The sequence below is a fragment of the Pipistrellus hanaki genome, assembly GCF_964339955.1.
Source record: "Pipistrellus hanaki genome assembly, chromosome: 3".
Classification (NCBI taxonomy): Eukaryota; Metazoa; Chordata; class Mammalia; order Chiroptera; family Vespertilionidae; genus Pipistrellus; species Pipistrellus hanaki.
The window spans coordinates 158,315,480-158,334,385 of NC_140505.1; the positions used below are offsets into that span (position 1 = coordinate 158,315,480).

The following is an 18,906-nucleotide window of genomic DNA, read 5'->3' on the forward strand; positions in this document are numbered from 1 at the left end:
TATTAAAAATTTTTAATAGCCGGTCATTATGGCTCAGTGGTTGAGCATCGACCCATGAACCAATAAGTCACAGGTTCTATTCCCAGTCAGGGCACATACATGGTCCCCAATAGGGATTGTGCAGGAGGCAGCTAATCAATAATTCTCTTCATCATTGATGTTTTTATCCTTCTTCCTTCCTCTCTCCCTAAAAATCAATAAAAACATTTAAAAAAATTAATAGCTGTTGAACCACGGAAGAATTTTCTTTTATTGAGATTTTTATTATCACAGTAAGAGGTAAATAATTAGCTTTGAGTGTGTATTTTTAAATTCAGCAGCTCTCCTTGCTAACATGTTAATGCTAAATCTTGATTACTACTCCTGCCAAGTCTGAGTCTCCCACAGATTTTGGCATCCAAATAGATTTTAGTTTCAGACCACAACCCTCTTCTCTTTCTTGCATTCCCACGACTAACTCACTAGCATGTCAGATATGATCTATCCTCAAAATATAGTTTGAATCCAACAATTTTTTTCCACATTTACAGTGATCACCTTGACTTATGTCACATCTCTCACCTGGACTATTACAATAGTTCTTAACTCAATGTTTTTGTTTTGCTTTTTTACCATGACCCAGTAAATAGTTTATATTTTAAGCACTTACACACACACACACACACACACACACACACAGCTGAAACAAAAATGTTAAGGAATATTAGTTACTCTTATTATATGCAATACACTCTATTTCATATACCGTGTTTCCCCAAAAATAAGACATCCCCTGAAAATAAGACTTAGCGCAACTTTGGGAGAAAAAATTAATATAAGACACTGTCTTATTTTCAGGGAAACAGGATATATATGGGTCATAATTCACTAAGTTGATTTCAGAATCTCTAACTGGCAATCTATTATTGGAAAATCTCTTCTCACTAGTCCACTGCTTTAAATCTTGCCTCTATAGACAATTTTCTACCCAGCAGCCAGAATAATCTTTCAAAACACAAGTTATATTACTTCTCTGTTTATAACCCTACTAGAGGCGTGATGCACAAAATTTGTGCCAGGGTAGGCCTCCCTTCCCCCAGCTGGCAGCACTGGCTTCCCTCTGGCTGCCAACACCCAAGACCTAGGCTTCCCTCCAGCTGTTGGCCCTGCCCCCTGTCCACACCTGCCTTGATCTGGCACTGCCCTCATCTGCTGCCACTCCTCGATTGATCGCCCTACTGGCTCCCTCTGTGGGGCGATCCTGGGGCAATGGCAGGCCCCTCCAACCAATCACAGTGTATGTCAGTGTGATCATCCAGATGGTCGTTCTGCTGTTCAGCCACTTGGTCAATTTGCATATTATGCTTTTATTATTATAGATGATGCCTTCCCATCCACTCAGAATACAATCTCCACTCCTAAACATGAACTGAAAGGCTGTGGACCTGACTCCTGACTATCTCTCCGGCCTCATCTCCTACCACTGCTCAGAACTCACTGCACCCCAGTCATGCTGGCCTCTCACCGATGTTCAAATATACAATCTTAGTACAACCACAGTTAGTTCCTCTGCCTCAAACACTGCTGAGATCTTTACATAGCTCACTCTCTCATTTCATTCAGCTATCCACTCAATCGATCACTCCGCAGACAGGGCTTTCCTAGCCATTTTTCTAAAATTAGGTTCTCCTGCCCCTGCCATTCTTGGTCTTCGTATCTTGCTTTAATTTACTTCATATCAACCTGGCATTGCAGTATATAATTATATGTTTATTTGTTCATCATCTGTGTCCTTTAATAGATGTTTCATGGAGGCAGAGATTTCTGTCTCATTTCCTATAATTCCCTAGTACCTATGTGGGAGGGACAGGGCAACCGAGTCAGGCAAAGAGCTGACACTTTGATGTTGTACATGCTTTTCAAACCAATATTTTTGAAACCCCTCCTTCCCCCCACTCCACTGTCTCACTTTGACTCTTGGGCATGTGCTCTGACTGGGAATTGACCTCCATGACCTCCCAGTTCACAGGTTGACACTCATAAACACTGAGCCACATTAGTCGGGCTTGACCCTCAATTCTTTCCATACCTCAGCTCTGGAGCCTAGTTATCTTGTGTCAGAATGGAAGCCTTCTCTTCCTAAGTTTATAGCCCATGAATGTTACCTTGAAAAATATTTCCAACCTCATCTGAAGAAAATTTTCTTATTCTCACAAATTTCTCCACCCATTTTCCCATGCATAGTGAAGACACATAGCCAAGTCAGTTAGTATGTGTTTATATGATTTTGTGTATTTTAAATTAGATCTAGAAATTAGGGACTAAATCTTTCTTACATTTATAAATAGTATTATATTTTCCCCACTGCTAGGTTTCCAGATATTTTTAATGAACATTATATCAAATTTTAGCAAGTAGATAGTGGAAGATTAATAGTTGCAAGAATGTGGGTTTTGAAGCTGAACATGTCTAGATCTGATCCCAATTATCATTTAATCCTACCTGGGTAACCTTGGGACATTATCGAACCTCTCTGGAGATAAAATACAGGTCAAATTCTTAGCACTACATCCAACACAGTAAGCTTTCAACAAATTCCACCTACTATTATTTAACTGGGTTTCTTGTGAGTCTAGTAGATAATACAGAAGATTCACATATTCAGAGATAACTCAAGTAGCAGAGGCCCCTCTCAAAATAGTTCTTTGTTGCTAAACAGAAGAATTTCAATGCTCCCTTTTATAGAGACAGTATCTGGGTAAGGAAGCTGCATATCTCCTTAACCCAAAGCTTTACCACTAAGGGGAAGTCTCGGCTCACTGCTTCTTAGGAAAAGCAGAAGATTATTTTCTTGAGAGTTCCTTCTGATATTATTATCTCTGGCATCTAGTTTCCTTATTTAGAGGGAAGAAAATAGTTTTTCTTCTGTGTATTTTTTAAAGCAACCTTGGCCTCTAATGACTTTTTTTTTTTTTTTTACTTTATTAAAATTCAGTATACACCCATGTTCATTCATTCCTTTGAAAAGCACTTCTTAAGGGAACTCTTAGTATGGTACTAGCAGCTATAAAAACAGAGGTCAACAAAAGATATAGTCACTGCCCTTGTTATTAGTACATGTATTTTACAAACTACAAATTTCAAGAATTTCCCCATAATCATAAGAATTAAGGTCAGAGAAAGGGTTAGCTGATAAATTATTTTATATTTAGAGCCCTTTATTCCCCAGACTCTTCACCTGATATTTAATTTCCTAAGTGCCCAATGTGATGCATTGCATCCTAAGGTGGAACATGAAGCCCAATGGGATAGGAGTCAATAGACCCAGCATTAGGTTCTTCCATTAATATTAGATCTACCTGTGGATTTTCCATTAACTCTCAGATCTTGATCAATTCACTTTATATCCTTATGCCTTGGTCTTGTGTAAAATGATGAGATTTTACTAAATGGTCTCTAAGGCCCCTATGGTTAAAAGAATTCTATATTCTGTAATTCCAAATTCCTTCTCTAAAGAAAATAACTCATTATACTGCTTTTCCACAAATTTTAAAGTCCACTATTTGCAATTTTTAATATATTAGTCAATTTTATACTATTTCATAACTTGAGATTGTCAGACAAAATGTCTTCCCTGAAAATGTATTATCTGAAATCAATACATAGAACTTAGGGGGGAAAAATGAACTGAAGGCTATGGCATAATTACAAAGGTGTCAGGTTCATAAAAAATGGGTTTCTTATACATAAATGATCATCACCTGGAAAGATATTCCTTTCTGAAATAAAAATATTGCAGCCGAAAACTCTTCAAAATCTCCCTCAACTTGACAAACTCTTTATCAAGAGATTCTTTGTGGTTTCCCAAGCTCTTCAGCATTAATATGCAAATATTTAGTTTCTCTTCCATGGTATATTTGTATTCCTACAAGGAAAATCACAAAGCAAACTCCACTATTTCAGTATTAAATATAAACATGATAGAGGCAATATGAAATGCTGTGGCCAGTCTCCTTTCAATAGTATTTCCTGTTATTGGACCCTAAAATTCTAATTGAACACATACTAATTTTTAATTGCACAAAGACTGATTATCCTCTAGGTTGATTATCTTAATTTAACAAGTATATATTGGGTACTTATCAAGTGCATTAAATTGAATTTCATTTGTTTTTCTTACGAATGTGGGTTCCTGATCATTTCACCAATCATCCCAATTGCTTTAGAATACCATGGGACAAGGGAATGCAATAAAATCAATATCTCTTGATTAACATTTTCAAAAGCAACTTTTTAAAAACAGGCAAAGGGGTTGAAATTAACATTCCAGAGTTTCCTTCTTGCTTTAGCTTAATTTAGGGGCTAATGCACGATAATAGTTGTCTGGCAATCAAGAAGTAGAGATAATAAGTGATAGATAAATTAAGGCGATTTAAATGGTTCTTTCCTAACTGAACTGGAAATGGCTATCTAAGAAGCTCATGGTTTTCCAATGTTCTGTAAATATTAGGGATTAATAAAAACTGTCAGAATGTCAGGAATCAGATTCTTTTGCACACTAACCATTCTACCAAAGTCAGAGAATTTTAATAAGCCAATGTTAAGTGTCTTAGACTAGCCAATTCTCACAAGAATTCAAATAAAATACACTTTCATTAAGTCATCTTATTTAGTCTTTGTTTCTCCAACATATAACACGTATCTTCAAACTCACTCACTCACTCTCGTTTTTTCCTCATCCTCAAAGACTTTATCCTAACCGTCACACTCATCCTCACCCACATATGTACATTTATACTTCCCCCCACCCAGACATACAGTCTACACACAACATCAGACTGAGACAGCAGAAGACTCCAATAATGCCTGATATGGTACTCTACACAGTATTACTTGGGTTTCAAAGGTTGAAGGGAAACCAGGAAAATCACAAAATACAGAACACTTACAGTAAGCATGTCCTCCCATGTTCCTTTCACAGTAATTTCTGGACTAGTTACCCACTGGAGAGGGCTGTCAATGAGGGTTTCCACTTCAGAAATGTCCTCATGCTGAAAAAGAGTTTCACATCTTCAACTAGAAATTCAGGGGGAAGACATATGCTATTACATAAGAACTAATGTAGACCAAAGTTCTATTACAGGGTAACCCAGAGAAAGTTCCTTCTCAACTAAGGCCACTGAATGACTTGCCTTTACCCCAGGCCATTGCCATGTGTAGATGCTATCTCTCGTCAGGTTCTCTATCCATGCTGAACATGCAGAAATAGAACCATTTTTCAGCAAAACCTACCCATTTTTATCTTCCTAATAGAAGAAAAGAAGCATTTTTGTGGATTTTTTTTTCATTTATCAAACTAAATACTACCTACCATACATGCTAGGCACTGTGGAAGGGACTGGAAATAGCAACACAAAGATTCTCTACTTTCTCTGACCATCTAGAGTTTCCAGTCACATATCAAAATGAAGAAAGAGGTGTTAGCTATTAGCTAGGAGGAAACTGTTCAATAGATATCATGTCTTCAGCCCTTTGATACTAAAGATTAACCTGTAGGAAAACTATGCTCAAGAAATCCATATCCAATGGTCAGTTAGTCCTGATTGACTCAGGACTAGAAGATCAACTTCAGGGATGCTTGAGAAAAAAATCTTCTCTTGCATAGTAGGATGATTTGGGAGCTTAACAACACACACATGTGCTTGTGCTCAGGAAACAGGTTGCAGGTCAGTTGTCTGCAGACGTTCCTAGTCAGTGAAACCCCATGATAGGCATGTGCTATGTAATACCAGCTTCAGGAGAGTAGCTGTGAATGCCACTCCCTTCTGCTCGGGTTCTCTCAGTGACAGCAGCATGTCTTGGTCCATCACTGTGTCCAGAGATGACAAGCTGATTAAACTGCACTGCTGCTCAGTTTCAGTATTCTGGAACAATTGCCAAAATGTTCATGACTCTTATCATTCTAATAATGAATATTTTTATTTTATAAAAATCATACCCAGGGCTCAATGTAATTGTCCCCATTCTAAATAGCCTTATGGGCCAAAACCGGTTTGGCTCAATGGATAGAGCATCAGTCTGTGGACTGAAAGGTCCCAGGTTCGATTCTGGTCAATGGCATGTACCTTGGTTTCGGGCACATCCCCAGTAGGGGGTGTGCAAGAGGCAGCTGATCAATGATTCTCTCATCGATGTTTCTAATTCTCTATCCCTCTCTCTTCCTCTCTGTAAAAAAATCAATAAAATATATTTTAAAAATAAATAGCCTTATGGAATCCTCCTATGTCCCCCCAAAAAACAGTTTTTACGTTTTCTCCTTGGTATGATTTTAACTTATCATTTATTTGTTCTTTTTTAAAAAATATATATTTTATCGATTTTTTACAGAGAGGAAGGGAGAGAGATAGTTAGAAACATCAATGAGAAAGAAACATCGAAAGGCTGCCTCCTGCACACCCCCTTACTGGGGATGTGCCCGCAACCAAGGTACATGCCCTTAACCAGAATCGAACCTGGGACCTTTCAGTCTGCAGGCTGACACTCTACCCACTGAGCCAAACTGGTTTTGGCCATTTATTTGTTCTTAAGAAAGTTCCATTTATCCCATGGATAACATTTACATGTGGTGATATAAACTGCTATGGCTCTAATTTTATGAAAATAAGGGAATGCAAAGAAATTCACAGAAAAAAAAATGTTGGGATGGGGTGCTCAATAAAGTCTACTAAAAACAGGTTGATTTCTTCTGTTTTCCTTCAATGTACAGAAGACAGTCTCAGATAATGTTCCACAAAGGCTATTTCTTATACTTCTCTCAAAGTCTCTGTCTCTTATCATGTGCTTGATAGATGACAATAGTTCATTTAACTCTCTTCTTGTTGGGAAAAGGTCAGAGGGCTCTTATTTCCAGGTTCTAATTAAAAGCAAACTTCTTCACAGGTCCGTGGGGTATACCTGTGAGTCAGGACTTTGCCAGCTGTTTAACCCCAGTTGAGAAGTATAGAACTTCACAAGCTGCCATCCTGACCTGTAATCCTCTCAGAGGGCCGAGGATGAAACACACTGCTGGAGCAGGTTTGCCATCATTTCACTCAGTCTGGCAGTTTGGCTTGGTTTCAAAACCGCAGTAAGATGATGAGTATTTGAAACAATGTCAGGAAAGCACAGCCCTCGGCAGAATGTCCAAGGCTGCCTGAGACGGCATCAGAGGAAGGCAGCATATGTTGCCCCTGCATCCTTGGCAGGAGAAATTCAAACAGTGTTTGCCCCAAAGACATTCTTCCTCTCCTTTCAAGGTCATAGCACAGCTGTCAACAGGAGGACATTCTGACATAGCCATTGTCTACAGACATGGAGAGGCCATTAAAGTGGTGAAAAGAAAGCAATTTGATAATAAATCCTTTCCTAACATAATAAGCACAAAACTGGAGAGTGTAAAAGAGTGGAAATATAGCAAAGGGTGGGGGGTGTCCCAATATTTAATTCTCCAAAAGGCTTTTGATTGTTTCCTACCACATTGTAAAGAATTGAGCCTACCTAACAAAGGAGTTTTTTTTTTAAGTAATAATTCATTTTGCTATCTAAAAATTAGTTGGGCCATAGCCGGACTGGCTCAGTGGATAGAGTATCAGCCTGCAGGCCACAGGGTCCCAGGTTCGATTCCAGTCAAGAGCATATACCTTGGTTGCAGGCTCCTCCCCAATCTGGGCCCTGGTCAGGGTTCATGCAGGAGACAACCAATCAATGTATCTCTCTCACATTAATTTTTCTCTCTGTATCTTTCCCTCTCTTTCTTCCACTCTCCCTAAAAATCAATGGAAAAATACACTCAGTGGAGGATTAACAAAAAACAAAACAAAACAAAAATTAGCCAGGAGGAGAGGGATAACAGGATAGGGGGAAATGGGAGATATCTGTAATATTATTAACAATAAAACATATACTTAAAAATAAATAAAAATTAGCCAAAAATATAAAATGCTAATTTCTGTTCAGAATGTAATCACTACTGTCAATAAGTTGGCTTGGTTCAATTACATCCTAACGCAAAGAAACTGCATGCTGTTGCTGAGAACTCTATGTGTGGTAGACATGCTGTGAGGGACAAGGCAGACACTGAAAAGGAACTCATGGATCTCTACTGCTACCTTTAAGACCCCAGGCTGGGGAACATGTATTGAGTTTGTCCTGAAAAATACAAGAAAATAAAGATTTCTGAAATCCAGATTCACTGAATGCACAGTTCCAAAACTGCTTGCCAGTTTTCAGCCATAACTTGAAACAGGTCCGCTCTAGGCTGAGACGCTAGACTTGGATTCCAAAAACAATCAGCAGGTTCCCCTCAAAATGTCACAGGTGCTTTTCCTCAAGCTCTGGACCTTCACTTCATAGCAAGTTATCACATGTGGTGATGGTTTTTTAAAGCTTTCCATTGATGGTAGTGCCTACCTCTGCAGACTGAGCAAGAATGAGTTCACAATGTAAAGATTTTTCTCCTTCAGAGATGGTACTCTTATGTTCTTCACTAACATTCAACTGGATCCCTTTCCTTGAAAAACAAATAAGAAAAAGAACAGTAATCCCATCTGGTTAGATGTGCCTCCAACATTATGTTTTCTTTTACATATATATATATATATATATATATATATATATATATATATATGCTTTTTATTGATTTTAGAGAGAGGGGGGAGAGAGAAACATCTATTGGCTGCCTCTCACATGTACCCTAATTGGGAACTGAATCTGCTACCTAGGCATGTGAGTTGACTGGGAACCAAACAGGCCACCTTTTGGTGCATGGGACCAATTGAGCTATACCTACCAGGGCCCTAACATTATGTCTTGAGTCAGCAGATTAGAATTTATTTATGACCAAACAATCAGTAAGCCTCCACGTGTACTTAGGATTGCATAAGGTACTTAGGAATACAGAGACAAGGAGAGTCTCTGGCCAGACTAGGAGCCGCACAGATGCTGCGCAGATTAGTGATGCTAGGTGGTTGCAAACAAGTAGGCCACACTTACAAAAGCATGTTTAATTTTAATTAATTTATTTTTATTTTTATGAATTAGAACCAATAGTTAAAAATTACAGCCTCGCTGGTGTGGCTCAGTGATTGAACACTGATCCATGAACCAGGAGGTTGTGGTTTAACTCCCAGTCAGGGCACATGCTCTGTTAGTGGGCTTGATCCCTAGTGGGGGACATGCAGGAAGCGGCCTATTGATGTTGATAGTTCTTTCATCGATGTTTCTTTCTCTCCCTCTCCCTTCCTTTCTCTCTAAAATCAATACAAATACATATTTTAAAAATTAGCAAGTTTCACTAAAAACCCAGATTTCTGGCTTTCTTAAAAACAAACACAGAAGATATGGCCACACTGGATGCATATATTCTTGATGTAACAATTAGCGAGAGCTAAGCAGAGCTGCGCCCTCTGCCTTTGTTGAGGTAATGCACTTATCTCATCGGTAACTCTCATGATGTAAGTGTGTGCACTCACGCCACTGGCTTTACTCTAGTTGTCTTTGGACTCCTGGACTAGATTATACATATTAGACAACAAATGCTTATAATATAAGGTGATTTATGTTAGAAATGAGATAAAAACATGCACTCAAAAGGGTTACTTTGATCTCAAGGTAGGAGAAAACCAAGGGAAGGTCATGAAAAACTTGTGAAGAAGTTCTGTTGGAAAAAAGCAGAGAAAATACCACTTACAAAAGCACAGAGGAAAAGAATGTGGCACATTCAAGAACTGCAGATAGCTCAGTAGCCCAATGATGAGGGACAGGGGCACAGGAGAGGAGGCATGAGGGGTTGCTGTGTACTACTTACATGATGAGTTCCTGTTGCAAGTGCTGTAACTCATGAGCCAGTTTGTTTTTTTCCCCTCGTAAATTCTGGAATCACATACAACATTAGGCTGTACCTGCCATTCCAGTGGGGAAATTACATTTAACAACCCACCTTGCAAGCTCTGAGATTATTATGGTATACCTCTATAATGCTTCCATATTCTACAATGGTTGACTTAAGTTCTTCTATACTTAAATCCTTCTGAAAAGTAGAAGAGAAAATTAATAGCTAATAAATGCATGAGTCCACCAAATCATGTTTAATAGAATAATTATCAATCTGAGCCACACAAAAATTATAATGCCCAATGAGATGAACTCTTCTGTCAATCGTATTATTTAAAAACTGAACCAATCTGCGTTTGTGATTAAAGCCACACAAAAAGTATGGGGTAGCCTGGCAGCTGTATCTAACTGGTGACAATATGTTCTGTGTCTGCCTAGTCCAATGGAACAAAACCCTGAAAAATAAATCTTAAGTTCAAGTCAAAATTATATTTATTATCATTATACACTTAAGAAAAAAAAATAGTCTTTAACTGAAAATGACTACTGAATTATTAAGGCATCCAATTTTACCTAACTCACATGGTATCTCTAGTAAAATCACAGTATTGTACTGGAAGACCAGAGAGTACAGGCAGTGTCTGACCAACAATTGTATCCCATGATCAGCATGGTGCCTGGGATATGAATGCTGGGGAGGAATGCACAGTAGTGGAAAGATCAGAGGTATGAAGGAAGTGAGCCACCACTACCCCCGCAATGTCACTGTGTGTCAGTATCTGGGTCAATGTCTACAAGCTATCAATAACTTTTTTGAAATGTCAAAACATGAATGGAAAGGAAGATAAATATTGCTCTTTGCCTCCTTATCTTGAAATGTGGAAGGTTATTAACTTAGGGGTATGTCCTTCTTATGTCACTATAACCAGAATCTCTACTCCTTGTTACCAGGTAGATTATAGATCACAGGATACAAGGATAAAGACAATATCTATCTGATCAAACCAGGAAGAAAATAACTTAGGGATATTTTTTTCTTCCCCAAAATGAATGCCTGCACACACATTTGTGTTGTTATGAATTAAAATTGCATCGTTGTATCTAGCCATTGACTAATAAATTGGCACACTCATATTAGTTGTGTATATTAATAAACACCACCAGAATTTAGAGAGGATATGATGAAACTTATACATACTAGATAGATAAGTCAGTATTCTTTATTCAACAGGATATCTTTTGAGAAGTTTATAAAGAAAATCTAACATTCTGGAAAGAATATTAGAATCAGATATTTTAATAGGAGTGAAGGTACACAAATGATCATTTCCTTTCTGATTTGAAGAGAGCTAGCCAATCCCACAGGACTTCATGGGAAGGGACAGACCAACCTTCTGCAAACTTGCATCTTTATTAAGCAAAGTGTTCTCATACATGTGTAACTCCATCTGAAGAAAAGAAACAAAGTTAGTAAAGGCCGCTGGGATTTTGCTTTGGTAAAGGACAGTGCCACAGAATCATTTCAATAGGGAGACATGTTTCTGAAACACTTTTAATGTGCATATTGTTTTCACTTTTTAAAAATATATATATATATATATTATTGATTTTTTACAGAGAGGAAGGGAGAGGGATAGAGAGCTAGAAACATCGATGCGAGAGAAACATCGACCAGCTGCCTCCTGCACACCACCTACTGGGGGTGTGCCTGCAACCAATGTACATGCCCTTGACCAGAATCGCACCTGGGACCTTTCAGTCCGCAGACTGACACTCTATCCATTGAGCCAAACCGGTTTCGGCTGTTTTTCACTTTTTAAAGAACTTTCACATAAGCCTCAAAACAATCAGGCATCAGACCCTGTTGGGAACAACTCTGCTTTGGGGGGTCAGCCCTGCACAGCGACTCATACATGGTGATTAAGATCTATTTTCATGGTCAGCCAGCCTGAGGGTTAACTCTTCCCACAAATGGGCAACAGCATTCAAAACTCAACTACGCAGGAGGGTACACATAACCCACACAAGAGATATTCTGAGAGCACCTAGCTCAGATGATCAGAAGACTGCCACTGAGTCCAAGACACCTATATCATAAAGCCATCATAATACATTTGAGAGACACAGTCAGTAAAACCTCAGACATTTCTCTTAGAATTTTTTTTCTCTGATATATTTCTTGGCACAAGAGAAAAAAGAAACAAATGTGACTACATTAAAAAAAAAAAAAAAAAAAAAAAAAAAAGCTTCTGCACAGCAAAGGAAACCAACAAAATGAAAAGATAACTCACCAAATGGGAGAACATATTCGCCAATGATACAACTAATAAGGGATTACTCTACAAAATTTATAAAGAACTTATAAAACTTCACCAAAAGACTCAAATGGTCCAATTAGAAAATGGACAAAGGACCTGAATAGACACTTCTCCAATGTGTACATGCAGATGGCTAATAGAGATATGAAAAAGTGCTCAGCATCAGTAATCATCAGAGAGATGCAAATTAAAACCACAATGAGATGTCACCCCACACCTGTCAGAATGGCTATTATCAATAAATCAACAAACAATGTGCTGGCAAGGATGTGGAGAAAAGGGAACCACTATTGATAGGAATGCAAATTGGTGCAGCCCTTGAGGAAAACAGTATAGAGTTTCTGCAAAAAATAAAAAATGGAACTGTCTAGTGACCCAGTGATTCTGTTTGTAAGAATATATCCAAAGAAATATGAAACACTATTTTGAAAGAATATACGCACCCCTATGTTCATGGCAGTGTTATTTATAATAGCCAAGGTTTGGACACAACCCACAGGTCCATCAGTAGATAAGGGGACAAAAAGCCCATGGTACATTTGCACAATGGAATACTACTCAACCATAAACAAGAAGGATATCTTACCTTTTGTGGCCACATGAATAGATCTGGACAGTATTGTGCTAAGTAAAATAAGCCAGTTAGAGAAAAACAAATACCATACCATCTCAGTTCTATGTGGAATCCAATAAACAAAATAAGAACAAAATAGAAACAGACCCATATAGACAAAGAACAGACTGGCAGCTCTCAGAGGGGAGGGGTGTTTTGGGGATTGGTGAAAAAGGTAAAGGAATTAAGCATAAAAAATAAAAAAAAGATATAGACAACAGTGTGGTTATTACCAGAGGGAGGAGGAGATGAGCAAAGGGGGATATATGGTGGCGAAAGAGACTTGACTTTAGGTGTTGAGTGCATGCTGCAGTATGCAGATGTGGTATAGACTTGTATACTGGCAACATGTATAATTTTATTAACCGATGTCACTGCAATAAATTCAATAAAAAATAAAACTGGTTTTGATGATGGTTGCACAACTCTGTGAGCATACTAAAAAAAACACTAACTTGTACATTTTAAGTGGGTGGATTTAATGGTGTGTATATTATTTATCCATAAAGCTGTTACATTAAAAAATAGAGATAGCCCTTTATATAATTCAGACATCGTGAGGAGTACACATTTTAAAGTTCATTGTAGCAATGAGTCACATACACCTTTATAGAGTAATGTTAGCTTGAGGGAAGAAAATGTTTTACCAGTATTGGGGGAATGCTTACTTGGTACTCCATCCCAGTTTTAGACAATTCCTCAATATTCTTTTCCAATGTATATATATCAAGAATATTTTTGGTATTCTGATGTAAAAAAAAAAAAAGATAGTATTTTTTTAATTTAGTCCAAACATAAAAAATAAGAGACCATCTTAAAGTCTTTTTTAGGAAGAAGTATTTTCATCAACATTCATTTTAAGCTAAGGGACAAAACCTTAGATTTTGTCCCTTAGCTTAAAATAAACTAAGGGACAAAAAATAGCATGAGCCTTTTAACAGGATATCTAGGAAGCCCCTTATTATCTTACATTCCACCACAGACACTCACTCCCTAGTTCACACCTTCTACACTTGTCATTATCAGTAACTGTGGCCTTTGCATTATATTGACTGCACGTTTCTCCCTCTTCAACCACCACTTCTTGTCTTTCCAGATTATTTCTTTGGGCACCAACAAGCCTCAATCCCCACTGGAGCCTGCAATCCACTGCTCTGACCACCTTATTATTCTTCCACTTTTCTCGTGAACTCAGAGAGTCTTTACTCAGCTTAAATTATTCTGTGGTCATTCCATACAATCACCCTCTTCCACATCTCCTCAATTCTCGTGCCTCTCCCCTACTACCTCTTAGTATTTACTTAAGTTGAGCTTTCCATTCACTCTCTGTCAGCACCCTTCCAGATAAACATGGTTAAAGAAAAACATAAATGAACCAAACAGCTCACATGATAAATTTATCACTTTTCACCTCAATGTTTACTGGTGATCATATATATAACCTATTCTATTCTTCTGGCCATTTGCCTAAATCAGGGATTTGCAAACTATACTAACTTTCCTACCCCAGCCACACAGTCCAGCTCTAATTGACATCCTGGTTTTGTAAATAAAGTTTTATTAAAACACTGCGGTGCCCATTTGTTTTTATATTATCTCTGGTTGCTTTCACAGTACAATGGCAGAAGTGAGTGACTGTGTCAAAGCTCTTTAGCCAGGAAACCCTAAAAATATTAGCAGGTCCTTTACAAAAAGTTTGCCCAATCCTTGTTTATTTTATCCCTTCTCTCTTCTTGAATTTCCAATGCCTCTTCCAACATCCTCACTCTCAGTTGATAACTTTGTATTTCAGAGACAATTTTAGAAACATAAGAGAACTTTCATAGTACCACGATATATAACAAATACCTTTGGATATACTACAAAGCATTTGTTGATCTGCACACTTCTCTCCATCACTACTGCTTTTGCCTAGATTATTATTACCTCCTAATTGATCTCCCAGTTTCCATCCCACTCAGTGTAAATAGCTGGAGTCCATACAATGCCCATATAAGACCCTATGGGTTTGGCTCCAGGCAGCTCTCTGCCACACTTCTTGCTACTTATTTCCTCTGGTCTAGCCATATTGGTCTTGCTGTCCCTCAATAACAGCAGGCATGCCACAGCCTGAGGTCCTTGAGCTGGCCATTTCTTCTGCCTGGAATGTTCTTCCACAGATAAACCTCCTTTCCAATGTGTAGCCAAATGATTAACTTCACAGTGCTCCTTTTATCCTAAGTACGCTAGTTTAAATTGTACTCTCCCACAATTCTGTTTTCACTTTTCTTTTCTCCACAGCACTAGTCACCATCTATCATGCTAGCTCCACATGGGCTATTTTGCTTAAGTTTGTCTCCTGGGCATCTAGAATGGTGCCTAGCACACAGAGGTATTCCAAAGAATATGTGTTGAATGAATGAATGAATGAATGAATGAATGGATTAATGAATGTGAATACCCAAACCATTGTGCTGTCACTCTTCACAATGCATCAGATTTTTGCCTCCTAAAGGAATCTTAGCTAGCAGTGACATTGATGTGCCTTTTCTAATGGAAATCAGTCATTGCAATGCTGTGAAGGGTTCCAAATCTCCTTCCTCCCATCTTAATTCTAAACTGGCTTTGGTACAATTCTTTGATGCTAATCAACCATCTTATATATGAGGAGAAAAGCATCTTACCTTGGGAGCTTAACTGTAAAGTACTAGTTTTTGTAGCTATACCATGTCTGAATCTAATGTAGGGTTTCTTTTCAATCTTTAGTTGTTTTTTTTTTTTAATCCACCAAGAAATCTTTTAATGTTTACTTGGTCCATATTTTCGTTAACTCTCCAGATTGTTCATCGTAGTTTAATAACTAATAAACTTTTATAAAGCCCCAATTTTAAAATGTGCATAACACTTGCCATTCAAAATGTACCTACATAAAATTTCTCTCCAAAACAGTAACTTACTAGTAGCTTTGTTACCCATTCTTTCATTGCTTTAATTCTGTTGCTTAAAAATATATATTGCATAGAATTATTCATTTTTTAGAAATTTTACTAATATTTCCTATCATATATGAGGTACACTATAATTAAACAAAGGGGTTCACATGCATTATCTTAATCTATAAAATAACTGAAGGAATAGGTATTATTAACTCAAAAAAGATAAATGTTTTTTCCAAGGTCAGACTTTCAGTGAATTTAAGATCTGGGTCTTAGATTCAAGACATTTGCCACCTAGTTCAGTAGAATAATAACAGAAAGATATTAGATAATTTCTACACTTTTTTTCTTGATTTGTATAGTTTTTAGATGGGTTAATTTCACTTCGACTTAAATCTGAATGTTTAAAACCTCATTTCTTCCATGGATATATACAAAGGTAATAAGATACTTCTGTCCAGACATGAAAATCTTATCCACTCTCTCTCATTTGTCCTTTGACAAAGCAACCTGGTTTTTGGCCCACAGGAGTTTGAATACTCACATAATTTCTATTTAACCCAGGGTCAGGACCCATGAGTGACTGATTCAATAAGTTTATGTGTGCCCATGTTTAATGATTTCAACATACCTCCTCTTGAAGAGTCCGAATCTTAAGAATCAGAGCCCGGTTTTCTGCCTCCTGATTCATTAAAAGAGAAGTAATTTAAAAATATTTTAGAAGTTTTGAAAATACCACATATTTACCTCCAAGATTATTGACATTCTTTCCCTTTATTAGTTTTAAACATGGCATTGACATATTACAAATGAGCCTCGCCTGAAAATACTTTCAACATGGACTTAAGTCTTTGGCTAACAGTTTCTTGGGATCTGTGAGAAGTCATTCTTCTTCTTGACTTAATCTGTGACATTAGAAAGGAAAGACTAAAAACCAAAAAGGAAGCACGTGGCTTCTTTTCCTGCAACTAACGCCATCCACTTATGACAGGTAATGTGAACTCATCTATTTAAACAGCACTTTGGAATCTCAAAGAGATCTAGCTTTCCACTTGAAGCTGTTGATATTCCCATAGTCAACATTACCATAACATATGATTATTAAAAATATATTTAAATTAAGAGCCCCAAATTTAGAACCCTCAGAAGAAAAAAAGTATTCCGGGACAAAATAAATACTAAAATATTAATAATAAACATATTAGTATGGTAGGATAAATACTAATTAGTATGGTAGGATTATTTGATATGGTAGGATAAGAATTTAGTGAGATTTTTTTGTTGTTAATATGCATTTCCTTATTTTTATAGAGTAACTAGGAATTACCTTTAAATATAAAAAAAGGAAAGCATGTCAAACTAGGTTGTCATTGGTACAAGAATGAAGGAACACTCCCCCCCACACACACACACATAATTGGAATTAGAAGACCTGAGTTTGATTCTAGCTTATCATTTATTAGACAATTGACTTTGAATAATCAAAACATTTCTGACTTTACCTATATTTCTATTAATTTTTACATGAAAAAATAGGTACTTCTGTTTCTACCTCAATGGATTTCTATGATGACCATTGAAATATTCAAAATTATTTAAAATTTTTAAACACTATAAAATGCAAAGAATTAGGATTGTATACCTAGGACTCCTTACTTTTAATAATAGCTAGTACTTCCCAGTCCTAGGAGGAAAGAGAACATTACATGATTTTCATATATTAACTTTTATAACTTTCTCAGCTCTAGGGTCTGAGGACACTGAGGCTTAAAGAGGTTAGTTTGTCTGAAGTTACACAGCCCCAGGAGTCAGGACTTGACTGCTGGCCCTCTGATTTTCAAGGGTAGGCTGGTGATAATTTCTGAACATTGCCTCCAGATAAAAGTTCTTCATTGGCCCAAATCGAGTATTCCCTGTAGTGCACTCATAGAGAGTTGCAGAGTCACCTGACATTCAGTGAGTCTAGTTTCACATTTTCCTATTTAAACTAAGCTAAGCTGTGTTGGTTGTGGGAGGTCACAAGTGACTGACACAGACCTGGAGCCCATCTCTTGATTAATTACAGACCTAAAAATGAATAAGTCCGAATGACTTTCAGCTGACACCACCATCATTAGCAATGCTAGAATACTACTGCTGGAATATATTATTAAAGATTAACATTTTCAATAAAAATGATTATGTACTTCTCTGTTGAGTTAAAGCTTAGTCTAAATAGCAATTTACTCTAAAAATTACAAGCCTGTACTTATTTAGTATAAGGAGTGATTTATGGAGCTTCTTAGTAATCTGGAAGTATTGAGAAAATTGATCTTTTTTCTTTTTAACTGAGAAAAAATTGAAAGTTTGACGGAGAATTAAAAAAAAAAATTCAAGTCGATTTTGGTATTAGGTATTTATGAATTCACCTATTAATTTCAGGAGGCATTCTGGAGATCTTCTAGATCTTCACAAACCATTGTGAATATGACTGAGCAATTTGTAAAAAACTTTAATCTTGGTTGAAAAGGAAAATACAGGTTTCCATCCTACTTGCCTTAACTTTTCTAAGGTGTTACCTTATTCATTTATCAGACTATTGGCTGACTTTTGCCTCAAAATAAACCCTCCTGGTGTTTCAAGGAACTTGGATGACTTACTAATTGTTTGTTCTCGGCTACAATTGTGGTCTTCTGCTCTTCTGAAGCACTCATACTAGTTTTCAGTTCCTCTAGTTCTTCTTGTAACAGATTTGTTCTCATAATAGCCTGGTGGGCACTGTGGAAGTGGGGGTGGGAAAAAGAAGGCAATGAGCAAAACCTCAAGTGTAACTGTCAAACATGCTAAGAAAAACCAAGGACTATTTTTAGATCCAAGTTGAAAACCCACTGAAAATGTAAACCAGATGCCACCAATAGTAAAAATATACCCACTATCTTTTATAGTCTTTGGTAAAGAAAGGGATTGGGGAGCAGGATGGTGGAGGGAAAGTGATAGAAGGAAAATAAAAACATATTCCCAAAGATAAAGATTTGGAGACTCCCTTTGAAATCCTCATTGGCTGAATCCCACAGTTCTTTCCTCTACTAAAATATGTAATAATGGTTAGTGCAATTCCACAAATATTTATTCAATAATAGCATGTTCTAGGTGCTGTACCCTGCAAAGGGCTCGTGATGGTAGACAAAAGAGACAAAGCCCTGCCCTTGTACAGATGAACACTAGTCAAGGA

At 37.2% G+C, this 18,906-nt stretch overlaps 1 protein-coding gene across 1 annotated transcript in view; it reads right to left on the minus strand.

Annotated features, from left to right (window-relative positions):
* The window catches only part of IRAG2 (inositol 1,4,5-triphosphate receptor associated 2), a gene marked incomplete at its 5' end in the record, with an annotated part of 85,825 nt that overhangs the window by 52,492 nt on the left and 14,427 nt on the right, over positions 1-18,906 (minus strand). The window contains 10 exons of the mRNA XM_084876214.1: positions 3,741-3,904; positions 4,929-5,030; positions 5,769-5,903; positions 8,428-8,527; positions 9,824-9,888; positions 9,986-10,045; positions 11,241-11,297; positions 13,449-13,526; positions 16,327-16,377; positions 18,335-18,452. Of these exons, the coding sequence (XP_084732340.1) occupies positions 3,741-3,904; positions 4,929-5,030; positions 5,769-5,903; positions 8,428-8,527; positions 9,824-9,888; positions 9,986-10,045; positions 11,241-11,297; positions 13,449-13,526; positions 16,327-16,377; positions 18,335-18,452 (930 nt within the window). The remainder of the gene's footprint in view (positions 1-3,740; positions 3,905-4,928; positions 5,031-5,768; positions 5,904-8,427; positions 8,528-9,823; positions 9,889-9,985; positions 10,046-11,240; positions 11,298-13,448; positions 13,527-16,326; positions 16,378-18,334; positions 18,453-18,906) is intronic.